The 16,744-nt window shown below is 45.2% G+C and overlaps 6 protein-coding genes across 6 annotated transcripts; 2 read left to right on the forward strand and 4 right to left on the reverse strand.

Annotated features, from left to right (window-relative positions):
- Window positions 1-40: 40 nt before the first annotated feature.
- Window positions 41-3,216, reverse strand: Sardh (Sarcosine dehydrogenase). The gene is made up of 3 exons (XM_017238817.3): window positions 1,570-3,216; window positions 1,363-1,505; window positions 41-1,027 (listed from the first exon to the last, which is right to left on the reverse strand). Exons 1-3 carry the CDS (start codon window positions 3,154-3,156, stop codon window positions 67-69), a joined length of 2,691 nt encoding a protein of 896 aa, XP_017094306.2. The 5' UTR covers window positions 3,157-3,216; the 3' UTR covers window positions 41-66.
- A 1,157-nt stretch (window positions 3,217-4,373) lies between these two features.
- On the forward strand, window positions 4,374-7,097 carry HLH54F (basic helix-loop-helix domain-containing transcription factor HLH54F). Its single transcript, XM_017238799.3, has 3 exons — window positions 4,374-4,604; window positions 4,887-5,236; window positions 6,624-7,097. Exons 1-3 carry the CDS (start codon window positions 4,535-4,537, stop codon window positions 6,921-6,923), a joined length of 720 nt encoding a protein of 239 aa, XP_017094288.2. The 5' UTR covers window positions 4,374-4,534; the 3' UTR covers window positions 6,924-7,097.
- Window positions 7,098-7,418: 321 nt separating this feature from the next.
- On the forward strand, window positions 7,419-11,102 carry ACOX1 (acyl-CoA oxidase 1). Its single transcript, XM_043210485.2, has 8 exons — window positions 7,419-7,930; window positions 8,643-8,802; window positions 8,860-9,152; window positions 9,213-9,508; window positions 9,568-10,184; window positions 10,248-10,353; window positions 10,418-10,570; window positions 10,628-11,102. The coding sequence occupies exons 1-8, from the start codon at window positions 7,807-7,809 to the stop codon at window positions 10,886-10,888; spliced, it is 2,010 nt and encodes a 669-aa protein (XP_043066420.1). The 5' UTR covers window positions 7,419-7,806; the 3' UTR covers window positions 10,889-11,102.
- Window position 11,103: 1 nt separating this feature from the next.
- OstDelta (oligosaccharide transferase delta subunit) lies at window positions 11,104-13,539 on the reverse strand. The gene is made up of 4 exons (XM_017238798.3): window positions 13,383-13,539; window positions 12,989-13,227; window positions 11,636-12,917; window positions 11,104-11,580 (listed from the first exon to the last, which is right to left on the reverse strand). The coding sequence occupies exons 1-4, from the start codon at window positions 13,393-13,395 to the stop codon at window positions 11,210-11,212; spliced, it is 1,905 nt and encodes a 634-aa protein (XP_017094287.2). The 5' UTR covers window positions 13,396-13,539; the 3' UTR covers window positions 11,104-11,209.
- A 179-nt stretch (window positions 13,540-13,718) lies between these two features.
- Window positions 13,719-14,339, reverse strand: LOC108123391 (uncharacterized). Its single transcript, XM_017238514.3, has 2 exons — window positions 14,144-14,339; window positions 13,719-14,080 (listed from the first exon to the last, which is right to left on the reverse strand). The coding sequence occupies exons 1-2, from the start codon at window positions 14,247-14,249 to the stop codon at window positions 13,782-13,784; spliced, it is 405 nt and encodes a 134-aa protein (XP_017094003.1). The 5' UTR covers window positions 14,250-14,339; the 3' UTR covers window positions 13,719-13,781.
- LOC108123390 (uncharacterized) lies at window positions 14,249-16,503 on the reverse strand. The gene is made up of 3 exons (XM_017238513.3): window positions 16,078-16,503; window positions 15,809-16,014; window positions 14,249-15,758 (listed from the first exon to the last, which is right to left on the reverse strand). Exons 1-3 carry the CDS (start codon window positions 16,431-16,433, stop codon window positions 14,368-14,370), a joined length of 1,953 nt encoding a protein of 650 aa, XP_017094002.2. The 5' UTR covers window positions 16,434-16,503; the 3' UTR covers window positions 14,249-14,367.
- Between the last annotated feature and the right edge of the window lie 241 nt (window positions 16,504-16,744).

Raw genomic sequence — 16,744 nt, forward strand, 5'->3', positions numbered from 1 at the left:
TACAGCGAAGAAAGGAGATTCCCTTCGGAAAGAAAACGAGTTCTTGGAAGCGAAAGGATCATGTCTTTATTTATTGGGTTTGGACTCCGAAGCATAGTTACCGAGAACCCGTTGGCCCGTCGGATCGAATGGGCTGCGCAAGTGGCAGTCGGCACGGTATCTCCGACCCAATATGTCCACCTCGTATTCCCCGCTCTTAATATAATCAGTATCGATGATCTGCCCATCTGGCCGGGCAATGTAGGCCTGACCGAGGGATTTCCCTAGAGTGTAGGCATACTCAGCTCGTCGCAAGATGCCAACTGGCTGGCCATTGCGATAGACGCCTTCCAGACCCCAAATGGGGACTTGATCCTGGAGTGTTAAGTAGACCAGGCGCTTCTTAACTCCTTCAGCTCTTTGCCTGTCGATGGCTGCCTTTCCGCGATAGTCGCCGTTTTTACGGCACGTGAATCCCAAGCCCGCCTCTAGCGGAGTATCATCAGGTCGAAGATCGAAGCTCCACAGATGATAGCCTTTCTCACTGCTCAGGGAGTACAGCGATCGATAGCCGGCATTGCGCAAGTCCTGACCAGCTCCTGCCTTCATCAAGTTTTGATAGACGGCCGCACAATCCTTCTTGGGCACGTGGAGTTCGTAGCCCAGTTCGCCCACGAAGCTCACCCGCAGCAGGCGGAGGTCCACACCACCAAATTTAGCCAAACATGTACTGTTTGGAGGTAGTTTATCATCGGCGAGACTACAGTCTAGCAGGGGTTCCAATATCTTGCGGCTGTTGGGTCCCTGAATGGAAATAACTCCTAATTGGGCTGTCAGATCCTTAAGTTTGGCATCGAAGCCTTTTCTACGGATCTCAGCTTGCAGGGCACTATATGTATAAAAGGCTGAGGCTCCACCTGCCACAATGTAAAATCCCTGATCCCTGATCTTGGGATCGTGGACTTTGCCGGAGCCAGGCAACAGACGAGAAATGGTCACATCCGCCTCCACACCGCCGGCATCGTTGAGAGCGCAAGTATAAACAGTTCTAGAAGATAATGAAGTAACAGATATTTTGGTTTAATTATAAATTCCTCTAGATTATTAATCGATAGTTCCTAAAATAAAAATTTATAAGCTTTCGGCAGTTAATTTCGGTTTCTTATAGTTATTGTCTGGCACTTGAATCGAACAGGTTGTCAAAAGTTAAAAGCCGATCTTTATCAAAGGTTGTCATATGTCTACCTCTGATAACGTTATCTTGCACTTGAATGACTTTTTTAGTTTATCGCAATAATTGCCGAACACGTATAGTAATAGTTTTTTAAGTAAATCTCTCTTTTCAAATAATAGATAAAGAGATATACCACAATTAGAACTCACTTGCTTGGATCACGATTTGTATTAGCCGAGAAGAGCCAATCCGCTGCCTCCTGAGCTTGGGGACCATCCAGTAGAATCTTTGCGAAATAGCTCATGTTGAAGACCACAGCATTATTACGGCAGGCCAGTGCCTCTGATCCAATCTGTTTTGAATAAATAACAAAATATTGATAACCTTCATTGCAGTGCCGAAAATCCAGACCTTACCAGATCGTGATGCTCCGAAAAACGGCTATAGTGAAGATCTCCTTCCAAAACTTTCTCATACTCGCTATCCTCGTTCCTCTTGTGCCCATAACTGCCATACCAGTCGTAGGGTTGCACCACAGCTTTTGTGGCACCGGAGGGCAGGAAGAAACCAGGGCGCTCCCAACCTTGTTTCTCCTCCATCATAGCTCCAGCCTTGATCATTTCATCGTGCAGCGGATCCTTTTCGAAATCCCGGCCAGCCAGGGGCTGATCGTATTTGAAAACCATGCTGTAGTTTTTCACATAGCTCTCGTGTGACTTCTCCCTGATCCACTGGGTGGCCTTGCCCTGCTCCGGAGTAAATCTTCGAAGGTCGAAGCCGAACATGGGTAGATCTGGCTGCCCTTGTATGACCCAGAGAGCCGTCTGCTCGCCACATCCTCCGCCAAACATCATGCCAGCCGAGTTGAAGCCGCAGTTGTGGTAGAGTCCATCCACGTTGGGATCGGGACCCATCAGAGGCTTGTGATCGGGAGTGAAAGATTCCGGGCCACAGACAGTGCTTTTAACTCCGTATTTGGCATAACTGGGGCAAAGTTTCTGGGCTCCTTCGACATGAGTTTCGAATACAGACCAATCCAGTTCGTAAAGACCGAAATGGAAATCCTTGGGAACCGGCTCCAGTAAAATTGGGTTCGGTTCGTAGCCTCCCATGCAGATGGCATCGCCCTGGATGCGGAAATACGTGGAGTAATCGTGATCTCGGATGTTCGGTAAGCCCCTAACTCCAGGAATCGATTCGGAAACGATATAGGCGTGTTTCATTGGCACCAGGGGAAGGTGAGTGCCGTGCTTGGCCACCAGATCGCGACCCCACACTCCAGTGGCATTGACCACCTTCTCCGTTTTGATATCACCAAAGGATGTGGCCACTCCAGTTACCTTTTTTCCTCTGGCAGTCTGCTCTACTATAAGATCCTCCACTCCACAGTGTTCGATCACTTGGGCGCCCAAATTGGTGGCTGCCTTTTTGAGGGCCGCGCACAACATGGCAGGATCCATGACACCATCACCTGGAGAGTAAAGTGCCCCCACAAAAGCCGAGGGATCCAAGAGAGGGAATAGCTTTTGTGTCTCTTCAGGACTCAACACTTGGTTTTCAATCCCTAGAGCAGAGCCCACTGTGGCCAGTCGACGGTACTCATCCAAACGCGTTTCATTGTGGGCTATAAAGATGCCTCCGTTTTGAATCCAGCCCGGATCTAGGCCAGTTTCCTCCTCCAATTGTTGGAGCATTCGACGGGAGTTCGCCAGCAGCTGGATATCAACGTCATTGGGTCGCAGGCGCCACAGCAAGCCGGCGGTGTGCCAGGTGGTCCCGGCAGTCAGTTGGGCACGTTCCAGGAGCACGGCTTTGACACCGCGGCGCGCCAGGTGATACAGGGTATGGCATCCGGCTGAGCCCCCACCAACAACTACCACATCTGCCGATGCTGGCAGGGCTCCACTCGGCTCCTTTCTAGTTCTCCCGCCTCCAGCTCCTTTGCTTGCTTGTTTGCGGATGCCCCGGCGGGCTGTCTGCTGCAGGATGCAATGGCGCCACATTCTGAGAAGCTGCCGAACGCGATCGATTCAAAAACTGAACTGACTTCTCAGAGGGCTGATTCGTCTTGCTAATCTTCATGGTGGGTTCGAATGATGAACCCAAGGGTCGCCTCCCTGATAAGCCAGGCTTTTGTGACGTCCCGATGCCACTTGTGGCCCTAATCAAGGCAAAGCTACCGAAGCCGAGGCATTTTCGTACAGATTTTTCTTATCGCGGAGGTGTGCCAATTGGTAGAATCAGTTCATAGCCTCAAAGGTCAAAAAACAATTTATTTAGAATGATTTGAACTTTTAGAGAGATTATTCTTAATTTAACTATTGTAAACAATTGAGGGGTTTTTTAAAAGATGTTGCTTTTGACTAACAATATGAACCTTAGAGAGGACCATATTATTGCCAAAAACTAACAGAATTAAAGCGAAATGCATGAAACGATGTAAAGATCTGTTTACTATCAAATTCCTTTAAAATCTAGGAGAAATTTATTTTTTCGATATTTTTATCAAATTTTCTAGGGGTTCATCTTCAAGAATTTGAAAACCCCCCGCAAGACCGCATTTTTGTCTTTTTATGATAATGATTTTACTTTTTATCATTTTTATGATAACATTGCCAATATTGTTTCCGATTCCTAAGCAAATACCTCGAACTCCTTAATTTAAATACAAAAAAAAATCATCACACAGAATATTTAAAAACAAATTGTTTAATTTTCCCTCAAATTGCTCCTCTGTTGCTCCTTCCTTACTCCAATGACTTCCACTCTGACCCTACTGCGACCCCAAAACAGGATATGAAAGTGCACTCCAGGATTATGATCACTTCGTTCCACTATTAAACGATAAACGATGAGCCCTAAATGCACTGTAAGACCAAAACCAGGTGGTGCCATATGGAGCCCCAGAGTTGGCACGCTTAGCACATCCTTAAGATAAGACTCCGGAATAGACAGCGCCGGATAAACAAAGCGATTCATTTTGAATTTTCCGCTGCCACCGAAAAAGAACTGGGCCAATGTGGTGGCGGCCAGGGGCCAAGAGCCCGTGAAAGAGACCGAAGATCGCACCATGTGTCGGCATCCTCCGCCAATTGCGGCTGTTTACGGAGCAGGGAACGCCCACCAGAGGTGCCAGAAATAGCCAGAGGCTGGAGAGCAGAGATCCGAGGAGCAAAATGCTCAAAAGGCGGCCTCTCCGGTGAACCCTTCACAGATGTGCTCTACAAGAGCTACGGATCGGTTGTAATTTCCTTTTAAATCGTTCTCGGTTCAGTACGATTCGTTTTTTGAGTTTTGAAAACGGAGTGTTTTTGAAGTGATTAAAATACAACATTTGCAAATTTTGAAAATCTTACTTGGTGATACAAAGATTGTGTAATAATGCCACGCAGGAAGAGATCGCAAAGCCCATTGGATTTTTATGATGATGAATTGGATGAGGATTCTCAAGGTATGGTGAAAATTATTATATTATATTTATAGTTTAAATATTATAAAGTCTAAAAATAATAGGAAATTTAAATGATTTTTAAAGGGTTTTGTTGAATACTGTTACTTTAAGTTTAATGAATAAAATAAATATATTATAGAGTTCAAACAAATGTGATTTTGAAGAAAACTTAATGTTTCAAATTCAAAAAACCCTAGAGAGCTTTCCTAAAATTTCTGTACAAATTTGTTACAAGTTTTTGGTATCTTGTATTTTAAAATCTATAATTTTTATAACCCTTAGGCTCCCAACCGCCGGTACAGCGAAATGCAGCCAATGCCCGGGAACGAATGCGGATGCGAGTATTATCCAGCGCCTATGGACGCCTAAAAACCAAGTTGCCCAACATTCCGCCGGACACAAAGCTCTCCAAGTTGGATACGTTGCGTTTGGCCACTTTATATATAAAACAGCTAATCACGGCCGTGGAAACTGGCAGCAATGGCAGCCACTCCCACAATCACAGCCAAAACCAAAGTCACAACCACAGTCATTCGAGCACCGCCAGTTCTGAAGGATTGGACACGAGTCACATGGCAGACGCCTCCGGAGGAGCCAATTTCCATTTTCACAACAACGGCCATGGCAGCATGGTAAGTGTCATTACATTTATGATCCCTGTCGCCCTGTGGTAAGTGATGTCAGTGCCACCACTTAAAGCTGCTGCACTGCATCCACGAATTTTGAATAGAATCGCATTAATGAGCCAGGCATTAGTAATATTTACCTGCAGCTGGGCGGCCTCAACAAATGACAGGTGTCATAAGAGATATATTTTGATATGGCTATATGCTTTATTATATTAAGTCCATTTATGGAGATATATCAGATGAACTTAAGTATTAATTGACTTATTTAATAGGCTTTATTGGACTGGTTAAATATGAATGTTGGCTTCACATTAAAGTTAAATGATATGCAATATTTTCAAATATTAAATGACCAAAATTTAAGACTGCATATTGTATATAAAAATGCGCATATTTATGTCGCAACATCTGCTTGGGTGTATACGATGCGGCGTCATGTCTTTCCACCTTCAAAAGATGGAGGTGCAGCCCATCTCCATTCCCATATGCAAAGAAATCGGCCAGCCCAGACACAGCCATTCAGTCGGGCCCCCCACTAGTATATTCCAATCACATTTTGTGATTTCAGACTGCCTCGCTTTCCTGTAATCCGATACTTTTGTGAATTTCAAAAATATTAAATATGAGTGACAGGTCCATGGAGCGGCCACGTAGATCTGACGAGGATCGGGATGTGGGGGCATTAGTTAGTCTTTTGCTAGTTTCTAGTGGTTATTTTTATTTTTAAAGATGCTCGACTTTGATGCGACAAAGTGAATGACATCCAAGGGAAAGTGTCGTTGCGTCGGTAATTTTCCCACTCGGATAATTGTAATTAGAATTTGTCTAACCGTGTTTATTTTGCGCGGAGTTTACACAATCCCATCACTCATGGTACATGGCGCACAACTTATCTAAATAGCAACAATTGTTTATCCGACGAATGCGTGAAATTTTCAGCAAAAAAATGTTCCGTCTTGTAGCCATATGGCGGCATATCGGAGAGTCCCGGGTCCCTATTCTAATTCATTCCAACCGATCTCGCACGCGCCCGAGATGATCCGGTGGGAACAACCCATTTGTGTGATGTTTGTTTGCTATCCCTTACATCCCTATATCGCCTACCGATTCCCTATCTATCCCAGACAAATGAGTGTCTCTTGTCCGCAAGTGTTTGGCTGTTTATGTTTTTATAGATCCGTTAATGAGGCTGTTATTGTAGATCTATGAAAACATCTTCTCCTAAGAAGCGGGGGTACTAAAAACAATCAAAGTTGCGTAAACAAACAAAGGCGCTCTAGCTGGCGGATGGGTTGTCGTCATATTGTTCCATTTATAGCCAATGTGGTTTCTCAGCTTGTATGATTTATGGAAATATCCATTCATCCTTGTTTTTGAATTTTTCTTGCAGAGCTGGCCCTTTGAGTTCCATCAGAGTAATCGCAGCCTGGCATTTCCTCCGTCCGCCACATCCTCTCGCATGGAGTGGCAGACTTTACATGCCCAACCGTATCAAAAATCCACACGAAGTGAATCCCATGTTCCGGCGGATCTCAGTTACCATCAGATGTCGGACTCCTCGCATGGTCACTGGTATGCTGGTATGGAAATGCATCAAATGGATCAGCCTAATAGTTGCTCCTACGATACCACTGTGGGCCAGCATCAGCGTGGCATTGCAATAGCAACTAGCCAGTCGCATGGAATATAGTTCAGCTTTTACCTGAATAACTAAGCCAAAATTCATTTCCCGCCTAATAAGTGTATTAAAACGTGATTTATTCTTACGTGTGTGTGCAAGATTAAACCCATTATTATAAGACCAAAGATTGGTGTTACCTCAAGATCTATTAGCAAATATATGAATGTTTTTAATTAACGGTAACTTTGATTTTTATTTAAATATCCCGCCTCTATCTTGGTGTGCAGCCCTGGACACATACGGCCTTGATAAGTGACAACCCTAGCCATCAGCTGGTTTCGTCCCACACCCAAAATAAACAAAAAATACTAGTCTTGGACTAGATGCCCTTTGTTCACCTTATTTATCATTGAAATTAACGAGTTATGATTCAATATATAAGAAGGTAAATCTACTGAATTCTTTGTAAGTTTCATTATTACTGAAATGTAAAAGAATGGCCAAATTCATTTATTTCTTTCAAGAGTTTTAGCCTTTCTCATTATCTTAAGGAACTCGCAGTGTTAGGGTATTGCTATTGTGATGTAGTAATAAAATATATCCCCCAACAACAATCGCTGAAGAATGATAATTGCGCTGGCGATTATTTCAACACAAAAGCATATTACAAGTGTATACATTCACTGGACGGGAGGTTAAAGTTCGGATTTGAGGACTGGCCACCGTGATTAGATTCCGATTTGGTTCGGATCCGATCAGAGAAGCTAATCTGGATTGCCTTTGGTTCGGGAGCAGAGCAAAACAAGCACCCAATTACCCGATGCCACTGCGAGCACTTTGCTTTCCCTCGTCCAAGCAACCAGTCAGTACGCAATATTCCACCAAGACGGACGCCTAGCTGCGGATCGCCAGAACCAGTTTGACGTGTGTTGATTACCACAGCAGCAGCAAAATGCCAGCCAAGGAAGTGAATCCCGACCTGCTGAAGGAGCGCAATACGGCTACCTTCAATCCCCATGAATTCTCCGTATTCTGGGCCGGTGGCGAGGATAGATACAAGGAGAAGAAGGCCCTAGGTGAGCTTGTGAAGCATATATCTATATGTACTTAGTATCTTCGGATTGCACAGAGTGCCAAGCTCTTTTGTCTGTCTTTCTCCAGAGGCATGACCATTAACCGGTCGGTTGAAAAGTTAAAGCTTCGTATAAGCTTGGCGCAATCGAGTTTCACAATCGTCAGCGCCGGAAAATTGTGCCAAAAGCATGACTTGGCAATTAAAGAAGCCTCGATCAGGTCTTAAACTACAGCTTTAGTTTTTCTAATCAGTGTATACTAGATAAATATGCGTTTAAGTTTAAACACATGTATCAACCCCTTTGTTTTGCTAAGCCTCTTCTTTACCCGATCATTCATTAGTTCGATGCACGGAGTTCATTAATTATGTATGTCTTACCTATCCATAAACAAAGCAAAATTTAATCTTCTCCCGGCCAATTCATTATCAATCTTTGAACTTTGTCGCGAATCTAGATTGATCCAAGGTGGCCTGTACTTTGGATGTTTGGTGCTACTCTATTTTCAAATCCACTTGAAAATGGCTTAGCTGATAGGTTTATCTTATAGATTCGAATGGTCGAACAGGGCATTATAAATGGACACTACCCGGTAACACTCTTGAATTAAAAAAAAAATACTAACTACTCACGATCACGTAGTCAAACAATGTTTATCTTTATGATGTTGGCTAATCAAGTAAATCCTTTTTATGAATTCCCTTCCTCAAAACAGAAAAAATGTTTTTGGAGGACCCGGCTTTGGAGGACGATTTACCCATTTCATATCTATCGCACAAAGAACTCTACGAACATAGTCTCCGAAAGGCCTGCATCATTGGAGAGAAGATTCGCAAGCTGCGTGCTGATGGCGAAGACGGAGTGGATACCTACAAGTATAGTAACCATAAAACATATCCAAATAAGAAATAATAACCAATCCTTTTTTGCAGTGCATTGCTGGGTGGATCTTTGGGAGCTGCTATTCTGAAAGAAGGAAATCCTTTGACCCTGCACTACGTCATGTTCGTGCCCACCATCATGGGCCAGGGCACCATGGAACAGCAAGTGGAGTGGCTGAGCAAGGCCTGGGACTGCGAGATAATTGGCACATATGCCCAAACTGAGTTGGGACATGGAACATTCTTGCGTGGCCTGGAAACCCGGGCCGACTACGATCCTAAGACCCAGGAGTTTGTGATAAACACTCCAACGCTTAGTGCCTACAAGTGGTGGCCTGGAGGATGTGAGTTTCTATTTAACATAGTCATTTGACTTATTTTTAAACCTATCTCTTCTACTATAGTGGGTCACACGGCCAACCATGCTGTGGTTTTTGCTCAGCTCTACACCAAGGGCGAGTTCCGTGGCCTGGCGCCCTTCATTGTCCAGCTTAGGGATTCCGACACTCATAAGCCCATGCCGGGAATCGACATCGGAGATATTGGCACCAAACTGGGTATGAAGGCTGTCAACAATGGCTACCTAGGTCTGAAAAATGTGCGGGTACCCCTTAACAATATGCTGATGAAGAACCAGCAGGTCTTGCCCGATGGAACCTACGTGGCACCCAAAAACAGTGTGCTGACTTATGGAACAATGGTACGACCACCTTTCTTTATTTACTTTCTGAAACTAAAATATTCGTGAACACTTTTCAGATGTTTGTGCGTTGTGCTCTGATCCGAGATACTGCCCAGAGTTTGGCCAAGGCCTCCACCATTGCTACCCGCTACTCTGCAGTGCGCCGTCAGAGCCCCATTGATCCCAATCAGCCTGAACCGCAGATCATGGAGCACACCACTCAACAGCTGAAGCTGTTCCCCCAGATTGCCAAAGCTATTGTGTTTAAAACCACCGGCGATGGCATCTGGAACATGTACAACGTAATCTCCGGTGAGATTGAGCTGGGAAATCTTGACCGCCTGCCAGAGATGCATGCCCTGTCTTGCTGCCTGAAGGCAGTTTGTAGCGCGGACGCGGCTGCTGGTGTTGAAACATGTCGGTTATCTTGCGGAGGACATGGCTACATGGACTGCTCGAATTTCCCTACGATATACGGCATGACCACGGCTGTGTGCACGTACGAGGGCGAAAACACTGTTATGCTGCTTCAGACTGCTCGCTATCTGGTGAAGGTTTATGGCCAAGCCCTCAATGGCGAGAAACTTGTGCCCACCGTGGCTTACATCAACGAAGCACTCAGTCTACAAAAGTTTGTGAACTTTGATGGCTCCTTGGAGTCCATTGTGAAGGCATTCCAATTTGTGGCAGCCAAGTAAGACGAGTTTAAAGTACATTGTTATAGTTGAACTGGCTAATTGCCTTTTTTTTCTCACAGCAAAACCCGAATCGCTTATGAGCAAATTGAACTGCGTCGTAAACAGGGTCACGGAACTGAGGTGGCGGCCAACTTGTGCGGCACATTCTTGACGGCAGCCGCAGATGTATGTCTAGGTCTTGATTTCCTTATTAAAATACAACTAATTTCCATTTGTGTTTAACCTTTAGCTCCACGCTCGTGCCTTCTTGGCTCAATCTGCCTATACGGAGCTTTCATCCGTTTCTCGAGAAGTTTCGCCTGCTCTGGCTGATGTTCTCAAAGTGGTATTGGAGCTATATCTGGTGGATGCCTGTCTTAACCGTATTGGAGACTTCTTGCGCGTAGGTTTTGCTAGTTCTTGTGTCCTACGTCATCAATTAATATTCTTGAAATTATAGTTTATTGATCTCACTGATCAAGATGTCACTAAACTAGAAGTCCGTCTGGAAAGCTGCCTGAAACGTTTGCGTCCAAACGCTGTGGCCTTGGTGGACAGCTTTGATCTGCATGATCGCGTCTTGGACTCCGCCCTGGGTGCCTACGACGGCAATGTTTACGAGCACATCTTCGAGTCAACTAAGAAGAACCCGCTGAACAAGGAGCCGGTTAATGGATCATTCCACAAGTACTTGAAACCATTCATGAAGGCACACCTCTGAACAGCCACTTATTCAACCGGAGATTACCTCCAACATTATTGTTACTATTGTAAATATACCTGTATGTTTGTATTGTTCGCGTATGGAGCAACTATTTGCTTAGCAATGGTCTAAAAGACAATATTGATTTGAAAGTCATGAAGTTATGGCTTGTGCTATTGAAACTAGGCTGTAAAATATACAACAAATAAATAAAAAAAAAACCTTTAGTGTACTTTTGTGTTTTTTGTTTTGACTTAACTAAATCGCTTTATTAAACTTTGCATGCCTGATGAAGTTGCAAGACAGAGAGTAACTCAGTTTTAAATTTTTTGAACGGACTTACGAGGCGCTCGCCTTCGAGTTGCGTTGTGCATAGAGACGCCTCAGCAATCGGTTGCCGGCGAGGAATGTGAATACTGCGATTGGGATCAGCAGGCGCAGCGTCTGGAACATGTTAAGTTGCAGCCAAAAAACAAAGAAGAGCACCAGGATGCCACCAAAGCCTAAGTGGAAACCGATTGTGCTGGGTGCCAGGGTCAGGTTGGACACGTTAATGCCCAGTTTTCCCCAGAAGACGAAGAGTAGCACCAATGGGGTGATGCATAGTCCAGTGAAGATGTCGGACACAATGCGAGGTGGACGCTTGTCGGGAACGCGGAACTGGTGTACAATCTCAGGCAGAGGACCCGATGTAGTCTTTGGCTTGACTTCTGCAATACAGTACGTTAGATAAGCTCATAAAATTTCTTAAAATAAGCATATTACCCTTCTCCTCGTTGAACTTCAGTTGCACTTCTCCAACCAGCCACTCGAAGGAGTTAGACAGGGAAGCATCACCAACGGTTAAGTAAATACTGTAGACACCGCTCTGGTAGTTGAAGTTCTTGCCGTTGTGGCCAACATCCATGTCAAACTTGTAGGCTTTGCTGCTGTCCTGTTCGGCAACATAGATGATCTCCTTGTCGGTTTTCTTGTTGAACAAACGCACGAATGCCTGATGGACGGTCAATGGCTTGCCGTTGGACTCCTCAACCAAAACGGCCTTCAGCAACAGCTTCTGGGTGCTGTCCGCCGAAAGGACTTCAGAGAGCTTTCCGGGATAAGTTACACTCTGTTTGCGGGTGGCGGCACTGGCATCTGATTCGGCAATTCCCACATCCAATGACTGAACCTTTACGCGCCCTAGAACCTTGAATTTCAGGGTCTGGGTGTATCCACCATCGGCGGTTAGCTCAGCCTGGTAGATTCCGCGTGCTGGTTTCAGGCTGGTCAAGTCTGCTACGTAGGTGGTTTTGTCGGAGGATTTTGAAGTCACAGAGACTTTCTCAGTCAGCACCACATTGTCCTTCTTGCGCACAATCTTGGCACTAATGGATTTGGGAGCGGGAGACAATGGTTTTCCAAGAAGATCGACAACAGCTACATTCAGTGTGGGCGACGTGGCCTCCAACTGACCGTTTCCGATAAGTTGCACGCAAATCGGGGAAATCTTTTCATTTCCGCTTAAAGTTTTTAAGGCCTCGATTAACACGTGAGCTCCCTTGGCAGTCTGCACGGAACGGCGGGTTAGGAAATAGTTGGCGAACTTCACCGCCTGCTCGGCGGTCACCGGCGATGGTTTGTTGAAGGTCTTAGCCACTCCAAAGGCTCCATTGATGATCAACGAAGTAATGCTCAATCCACCCTCAAACTGTAAAAGTTTGCCGTCCACTTCGTCCGCTTGTACAATAGCATCCTCAACACGATTGGCAATGAAAGAAGCGCTGCTACCCAACTGAGTGGCAACATTGAAGGCGTAGCCCAGGCCGCTAAGGGTGTCGTCTTTCTTCAGCAGTTCCTGGAGCCGTTTAACGACCTTGGTCTGAGTGGCCTCATTGATTTCAACGCCAAGAACTTTATGGGTGACCACACGGTAGAAGATCTCTTGGCTGCTGCCCAGTTCAGAGTTCAGGGAAGCATACACCTTGGAGAGCAGGGCCTCTTCGAGTTTGGCAGAGCAACCCAAGTTTTTGCTAGCGCCAATGTAATAGTAGTCCTTCTCGAAGCTCTACAAGAAGATGGAAAGATGGATCGTCTAGTTATTGCACAGGTTTTAGAGGGGTGTATTAATTAACTCACGTTCAGCTTGGATTCTGCATGCAGAGTGGCTAACTTCTTGCACAGAGGTTCTTTCTGGGAGGCGTCAGTCAGCTGGATGTTAAGGCTGGAGAAGAAGATGGCCTGCAGGTCGCTGGACCCGTATCCGTCGACGAAGACTTTCTGTAGGCGGGTGAGATCCTTGGGTCCCAAGTGGCTGTCTACTGTGCGTGCACTCCATGTCGCTCCAAAAGCGGCTAGCAAGCAGAGCAACGTCAGACCTAAAAGATTGGAATCAAATGTTAAAAATTTCCAGTCGCCGGCAATCGCTTAACCACGAAAATCAGAAAGAGATGGCGACAGAGGAACCGGCGTTTCTTCTGGCGACGCCCTTAATTGTAAATTTTTGTGTGAATACACAGTTCAAGCAACGCACCAAGCTTTAACATTTTCCTATTATGTGTATGCGCTTTCACACGCTGCTTAAATTCTATAGGAAAATAAATATAAATCGCTCAAAAGCCAGCACCGCCGTTTCAGTTTTCGACACGTCATATATATTGTAATCGATATCCATATATCGAAGTGTTTTAGTGTTGGAAAATGCGTGAAAATGAATAATTATCCGTAGCAATGTTGAAAAGTTCAGTAAATAAAGACCGTTAAAATTCTGGCCACCTAATCCAAATTTGAAAATATATGTATCAACAATTTGCTTTTTTTAATCCTTTTCTTAATAAAAAACAAGAGGTTTTTCGAATGATACGATTTAAAATATTATTTTCAATATAATTTTAAACATTTCCACGATAATGTAATCAGATTTAAAACTCCTCTATGGTGCAAACTTTTCGGAGCACTCATGAATTGGCTTAGTTATAGAATATTTCCTCTTGAATGTCATGGTGGGATCGCCAACGTGATTCCAGACGGTGACAGCTGTCGTGCAGTACAGCGGATACTTGTTTATAAGGACCTCTTCCAATTCCTCATCTTTGGGAGGTATATCCTTGCAGAACTGGTCATAGTACTCTGTAGTTTCATTAGCTCGTTCCGGCTGTGCTGAAGCCTGACGGTTGTATTCGTTGAAAAATTCTTGCCAAAGGAACTGCTCCATACGATTAGCCCGAGTCGCTGGATCGGGAAGAATGTGTTAACTCTACTGTTCGCGGACTTCAACAATAAGGACAAACTTACGGAGTACTTTTTTGATTTTGGGCGGACCAAAGCTTGTCTGAGTTTCTGTCGCCTCTGTACTGCAAGGCCCGACCGGTAGAACCAAATTATTGCCACGATCAACCATTGTTGTATGAGTTTTTTAATTGAAATATTTTTGAGCTAATACTAGGTTAAATAATTTATTCGTTATCCAGCAACTAACTGGCCTACTCCTTCGATCTAACAAAACTAATATACTATCGCTAGGCAACAGATTGTTCATCGGTGTTAGCACCAGGTGTTGCCGGGCCATCATCCTCCACTATGAGAGAGACTTCTTTGGGGCGAAGTATCCAATAGTAGACGATGAGTGTGACAACAAATAGGACACCACTGTATAGGATCCACTCGGCGATGAAACCAAACCACCATGACTCCCACTCTTCGTTTCCATACCATATTGAAGTCATGGTTATGTTCTCCACTAGTGTGAGCACCAGGTAGCCTCCATACCACAGACGAATGCTCTTAAAACACACCCGAAACTCCATCAGAACGAAGATATAAATGTAGGCGAGAAGCAGGAGAAACATGGTCTTGGTCCAGCTTCCTCGGCAACGGGTTTCCAGTGCCAGGCAACTGAGCATCAGGATATAGTGAACTCCCACCAAGATGAAGAATGCCTTTGGATAAAAGACACAGAACGTGGATAAGGCCAGCATCCTCATGGTAATAAAGGCAATCCACCCAAAGAAGGAAACTGTGCGACCCGCGAAATCATCCTGCTGAATTCCATTTACTATTTTTGTGGGCTTCGGGAAATAAAAGTCTACGACGTCCTTGGGGGTCAACGGAGATGTCTTTGGTGTAGATTCCTTTGGAACCAGGGGGCTGTGCTCTTCGGCGTCATCTTCGCTGACCCTGCCCATGAGTAATTTCGGTGGATGTGGAACGTGCTCCTTGATATACAACTGGGCGTTAACAAGTAGCATATCCTTAAAGGTCTCTAGTTGTGACAGTGGTCTCGTAACTCTACGACTCCTTCTGGGATCATTATCGGACATGGTGCGCCGCAAATCGGGAGCTGGAGGATCATCTTCGGATGGCTTCAGCACTGGCAACTGTGGTGGAGCTGTTTTTGGCGGAGGGGGAGGCGCTGGTGTCTCCGGGATAGTGTCTAGTACATCGATAGTATCCAAGTCACCAAGGTCCTCATAGCGTATCTTCAGCTTCGGTCTTGTACCTTTTATTTTTTCCTCATCTGTGGCATTGTCTTTAGGTCCTGAATGGAGTACAGCTCGCGTTTCCACATCCTCCAGGGCATCGTTGTCCACTTCATCTTCACCATGAACATGCAGCTCATGGGTGTTTGGGTCGGAAACCTGAAGCGATCGGCGGGATCGAAAATTTTCCATAATCTTGTCTGATTCCGGAAAACTAGTAATGGTTCGCTCTGATTCACGCTTTTTCCTGGCAACCTCGCAGCACAGCCGCTCATTCTGCTCCAACTGACAGCGATGGGTGTCCACCTCCTGGGACGTGGCCCAGGGATAGTGACGTCCCACCCGACGCTGGCTCTCAATGCGATGGTAGCTGGTCGTTATGGCCGCCAAATCAATGGCGGAGAATACCAGGGACATGGCCTGAACTGCGGCTAAAATGGCGATAGGATTTTAGGGTGCCATTAATACAGATTCTACTTACAGGTTTCATAGTTCCTAAAGAGGTCCTGGATGAGCATATGGTAGAGTTGGAGGATAATCTGTGGTGCTGCCTGGGCATAGGCCTGGATGAGCAGATACAGCTCTATATTTGATGTCTTTGTGGCCTTAGCCAAACACTTCATACGCTCCACGTCGTCGTCGTTGTGGAATAGCCCTTCCACCGACCAAAAGAACCGCCAACAGAACCTTATCGTAAATTATAATTAATCATGGCAGTGACCCACATCTCGAATCGGAAACGGAACTCACCTGTAAACCACAAAAAACGGGAAAAGCAAAAGCCTAAGTAGCCCAAGGCCAAGGGCAGAACATCTATTTCTACCCGTGGTCTCGTTCTGCCGTTGATCCCTGGATGAAACCACCAAGATAAAGGTAAGCAGAGGTGGCAGTAACACCAATACCAATGTTCCAGCTCCGAATCCCGGCTGCTTCTGGCTGAAATGCTGATAGCTCAAGGCCAAGTCCGAGGCCGTTTGGATAATGTAAACTAGCAGGGCCAAGGATGTGGGCACTATGTAGGACACCCAGATGCGGGTGGGACTTCGAATTGTATAGCCCAGGATGTGGGGCGGTGGAGTGGCAGCGTGAACCACCTGCTCCTCCATGATGACAGCACTTCCTGTGGGGCGTCCCCTTTTCGAGCGTGTGGTGTAAACTATTTCATACAACCGTGGTTGACGAAATCCGCAGTAATACTGACCCACTATGAGTAACCGCTCTCTTCCAAATCGCTATCAACGATCGAGATAAGATAAAAAGCCTGCCAAACATTTTTAGTGAGAACTTTGCTATTTGTTTACATTTTCATATCTCAGGAGAGAAAGAAAATGAAACTAAGACATTTCATCTATTAGATACTCTTACCAAGGATTATATTCATTGAATATTAATCGAACAATCAATATCTATTGTTGAA

The sequence above is a fragment of the Drosophila bipectinata genome, chromosome 2R, assembly GCF_030179905.1.
Source record: "Drosophila bipectinata strain 14024-0381.07 chromosome 2R, DbipHiC1v2, whole genome shotgun sequence".
Classification (NCBI taxonomy): domain Eukaryota; kingdom Metazoa; phylum Arthropoda; class Insecta; order Diptera; family Drosophilidae; genus Drosophila; species Drosophila bipectinata.

Excerpts from the sequence above, each read along its gene's own strand:
- HLH54F (XM_017238799.3), top strand. The coding sequence starts at position 4,535 with ATGCCACGCAGGAAGAGATCGCAAAGCCCATTGGATTTTTATGATGAT. Across the intron at positions 4,605-4,886 it reads ATTGGATGAGGATTCTCAAG|GCTCCCAACCGCCGGTACAG; the intron begins GTATGGTGAAAA and ends TATAACCCTTAG. Across the intron at positions 5,237-6,623 it reads ACAACGGCCATGGCAGCATG|AGCTGGCCCTTTGAGTTCCA; the intron begins GTAAGTGTCATT and ends TTTTTCTTGCAG.
- OstDelta (XM_017238798.3), bottom strand. Across the intron at positions 12,918-12,988 it reads ATGCAGAATCCAAGCTGAAC|AGCTTCGAGAAGGACTACTA; the intron begins GTGAGTTAATTA and ends ATCTTCTTGTAG. Across the intron at positions 11,581-11,635 it reads GAAGTTCAACGAGGAGAAGG|AAGTCAAGCCAAAGACTACA; the intron begins GTAATATGCTTA and ends ACTGTATTGCAG.
- LOC108123391 (XM_017238514.3), bottom strand. The coding sequence starts at position 14,249 with ATGGTTGATCGTGGCAATAATTTGGTTCTACCGGTCGGGCCTTGCAGT. Across the intron at positions 14,081-14,143 it reads CAAAATCAAAAAAGTACTCC|CGACTCGGGCTAATCGTATG; the intron begins GTAAGTTTGTCC and ends TTCCCGATCCAG.
- Sardh (XM_017238817.3), bottom strand. The coding sequence starts at position 3,156 with ATGTGGCGCCATTGCATCCTGCAGCAGACAGCCCGCCGGGGCATCCGC. Across the intron at positions 1,506-1,569 it reads TTTCGGAGCATCACGATCTG|ATTGGATCAGAGGCACTGGC; the intron begins GTAAGGTCTGGA and ends TATTCAAAACAG. Across the intron at positions 1,028-1,362 it reads ACAAATCGTGATCCAAGCAA|AACTGTTTATACTTGCGCTC; the intron begins GTGAGTTCTAAT and ends ATTATCTTCTAG.
- LOC108123390 (XM_017238513.3), bottom strand. The coding sequence starts at position 16,433 with ATGGAGGAGCAGGTGGTTCACGCTGCCACTCCACCGCCCCACATCCTG. Across the intron at positions 16,015-16,077 it reads CCGTTTTTTGTGGTTTACAG|GTTCTGTTGGCGGTTCTTTT; the intron begins GTGAGTTCCGTT and ends ATTTACGATAAG. Across the intron at positions 15,759-15,808 it reads CTTTAGGAACTATGAAACCT|CCGCAGTTCAGGCCATGTCC; the intron begins GTAAGTAGAATC and ends TCGCCATTTTAG.
- ACOX1 (XM_043210485.2), top strand. The coding sequence starts at position 7,807 with ATGCCAGCCAAGGAAGTGAATCCCGACCTGCTGAAGGAGCGCAATACG. Across the intron at positions 9,153-9,212 it reads CAAGTGGTGGCCTGGAGGAT|TGGGTCACACGGCCAACCAT; the intron begins GTGAGTTTCTAT and ends CTTCTACTATAG. Across the intron at positions 10,185-10,247 it reads TTCCAATTTGTGGCAGCCAA|CAAAACCCGAATCGCTTATG; the intron begins GTAAGACGAGTT and ends TTTTTCTCACAG.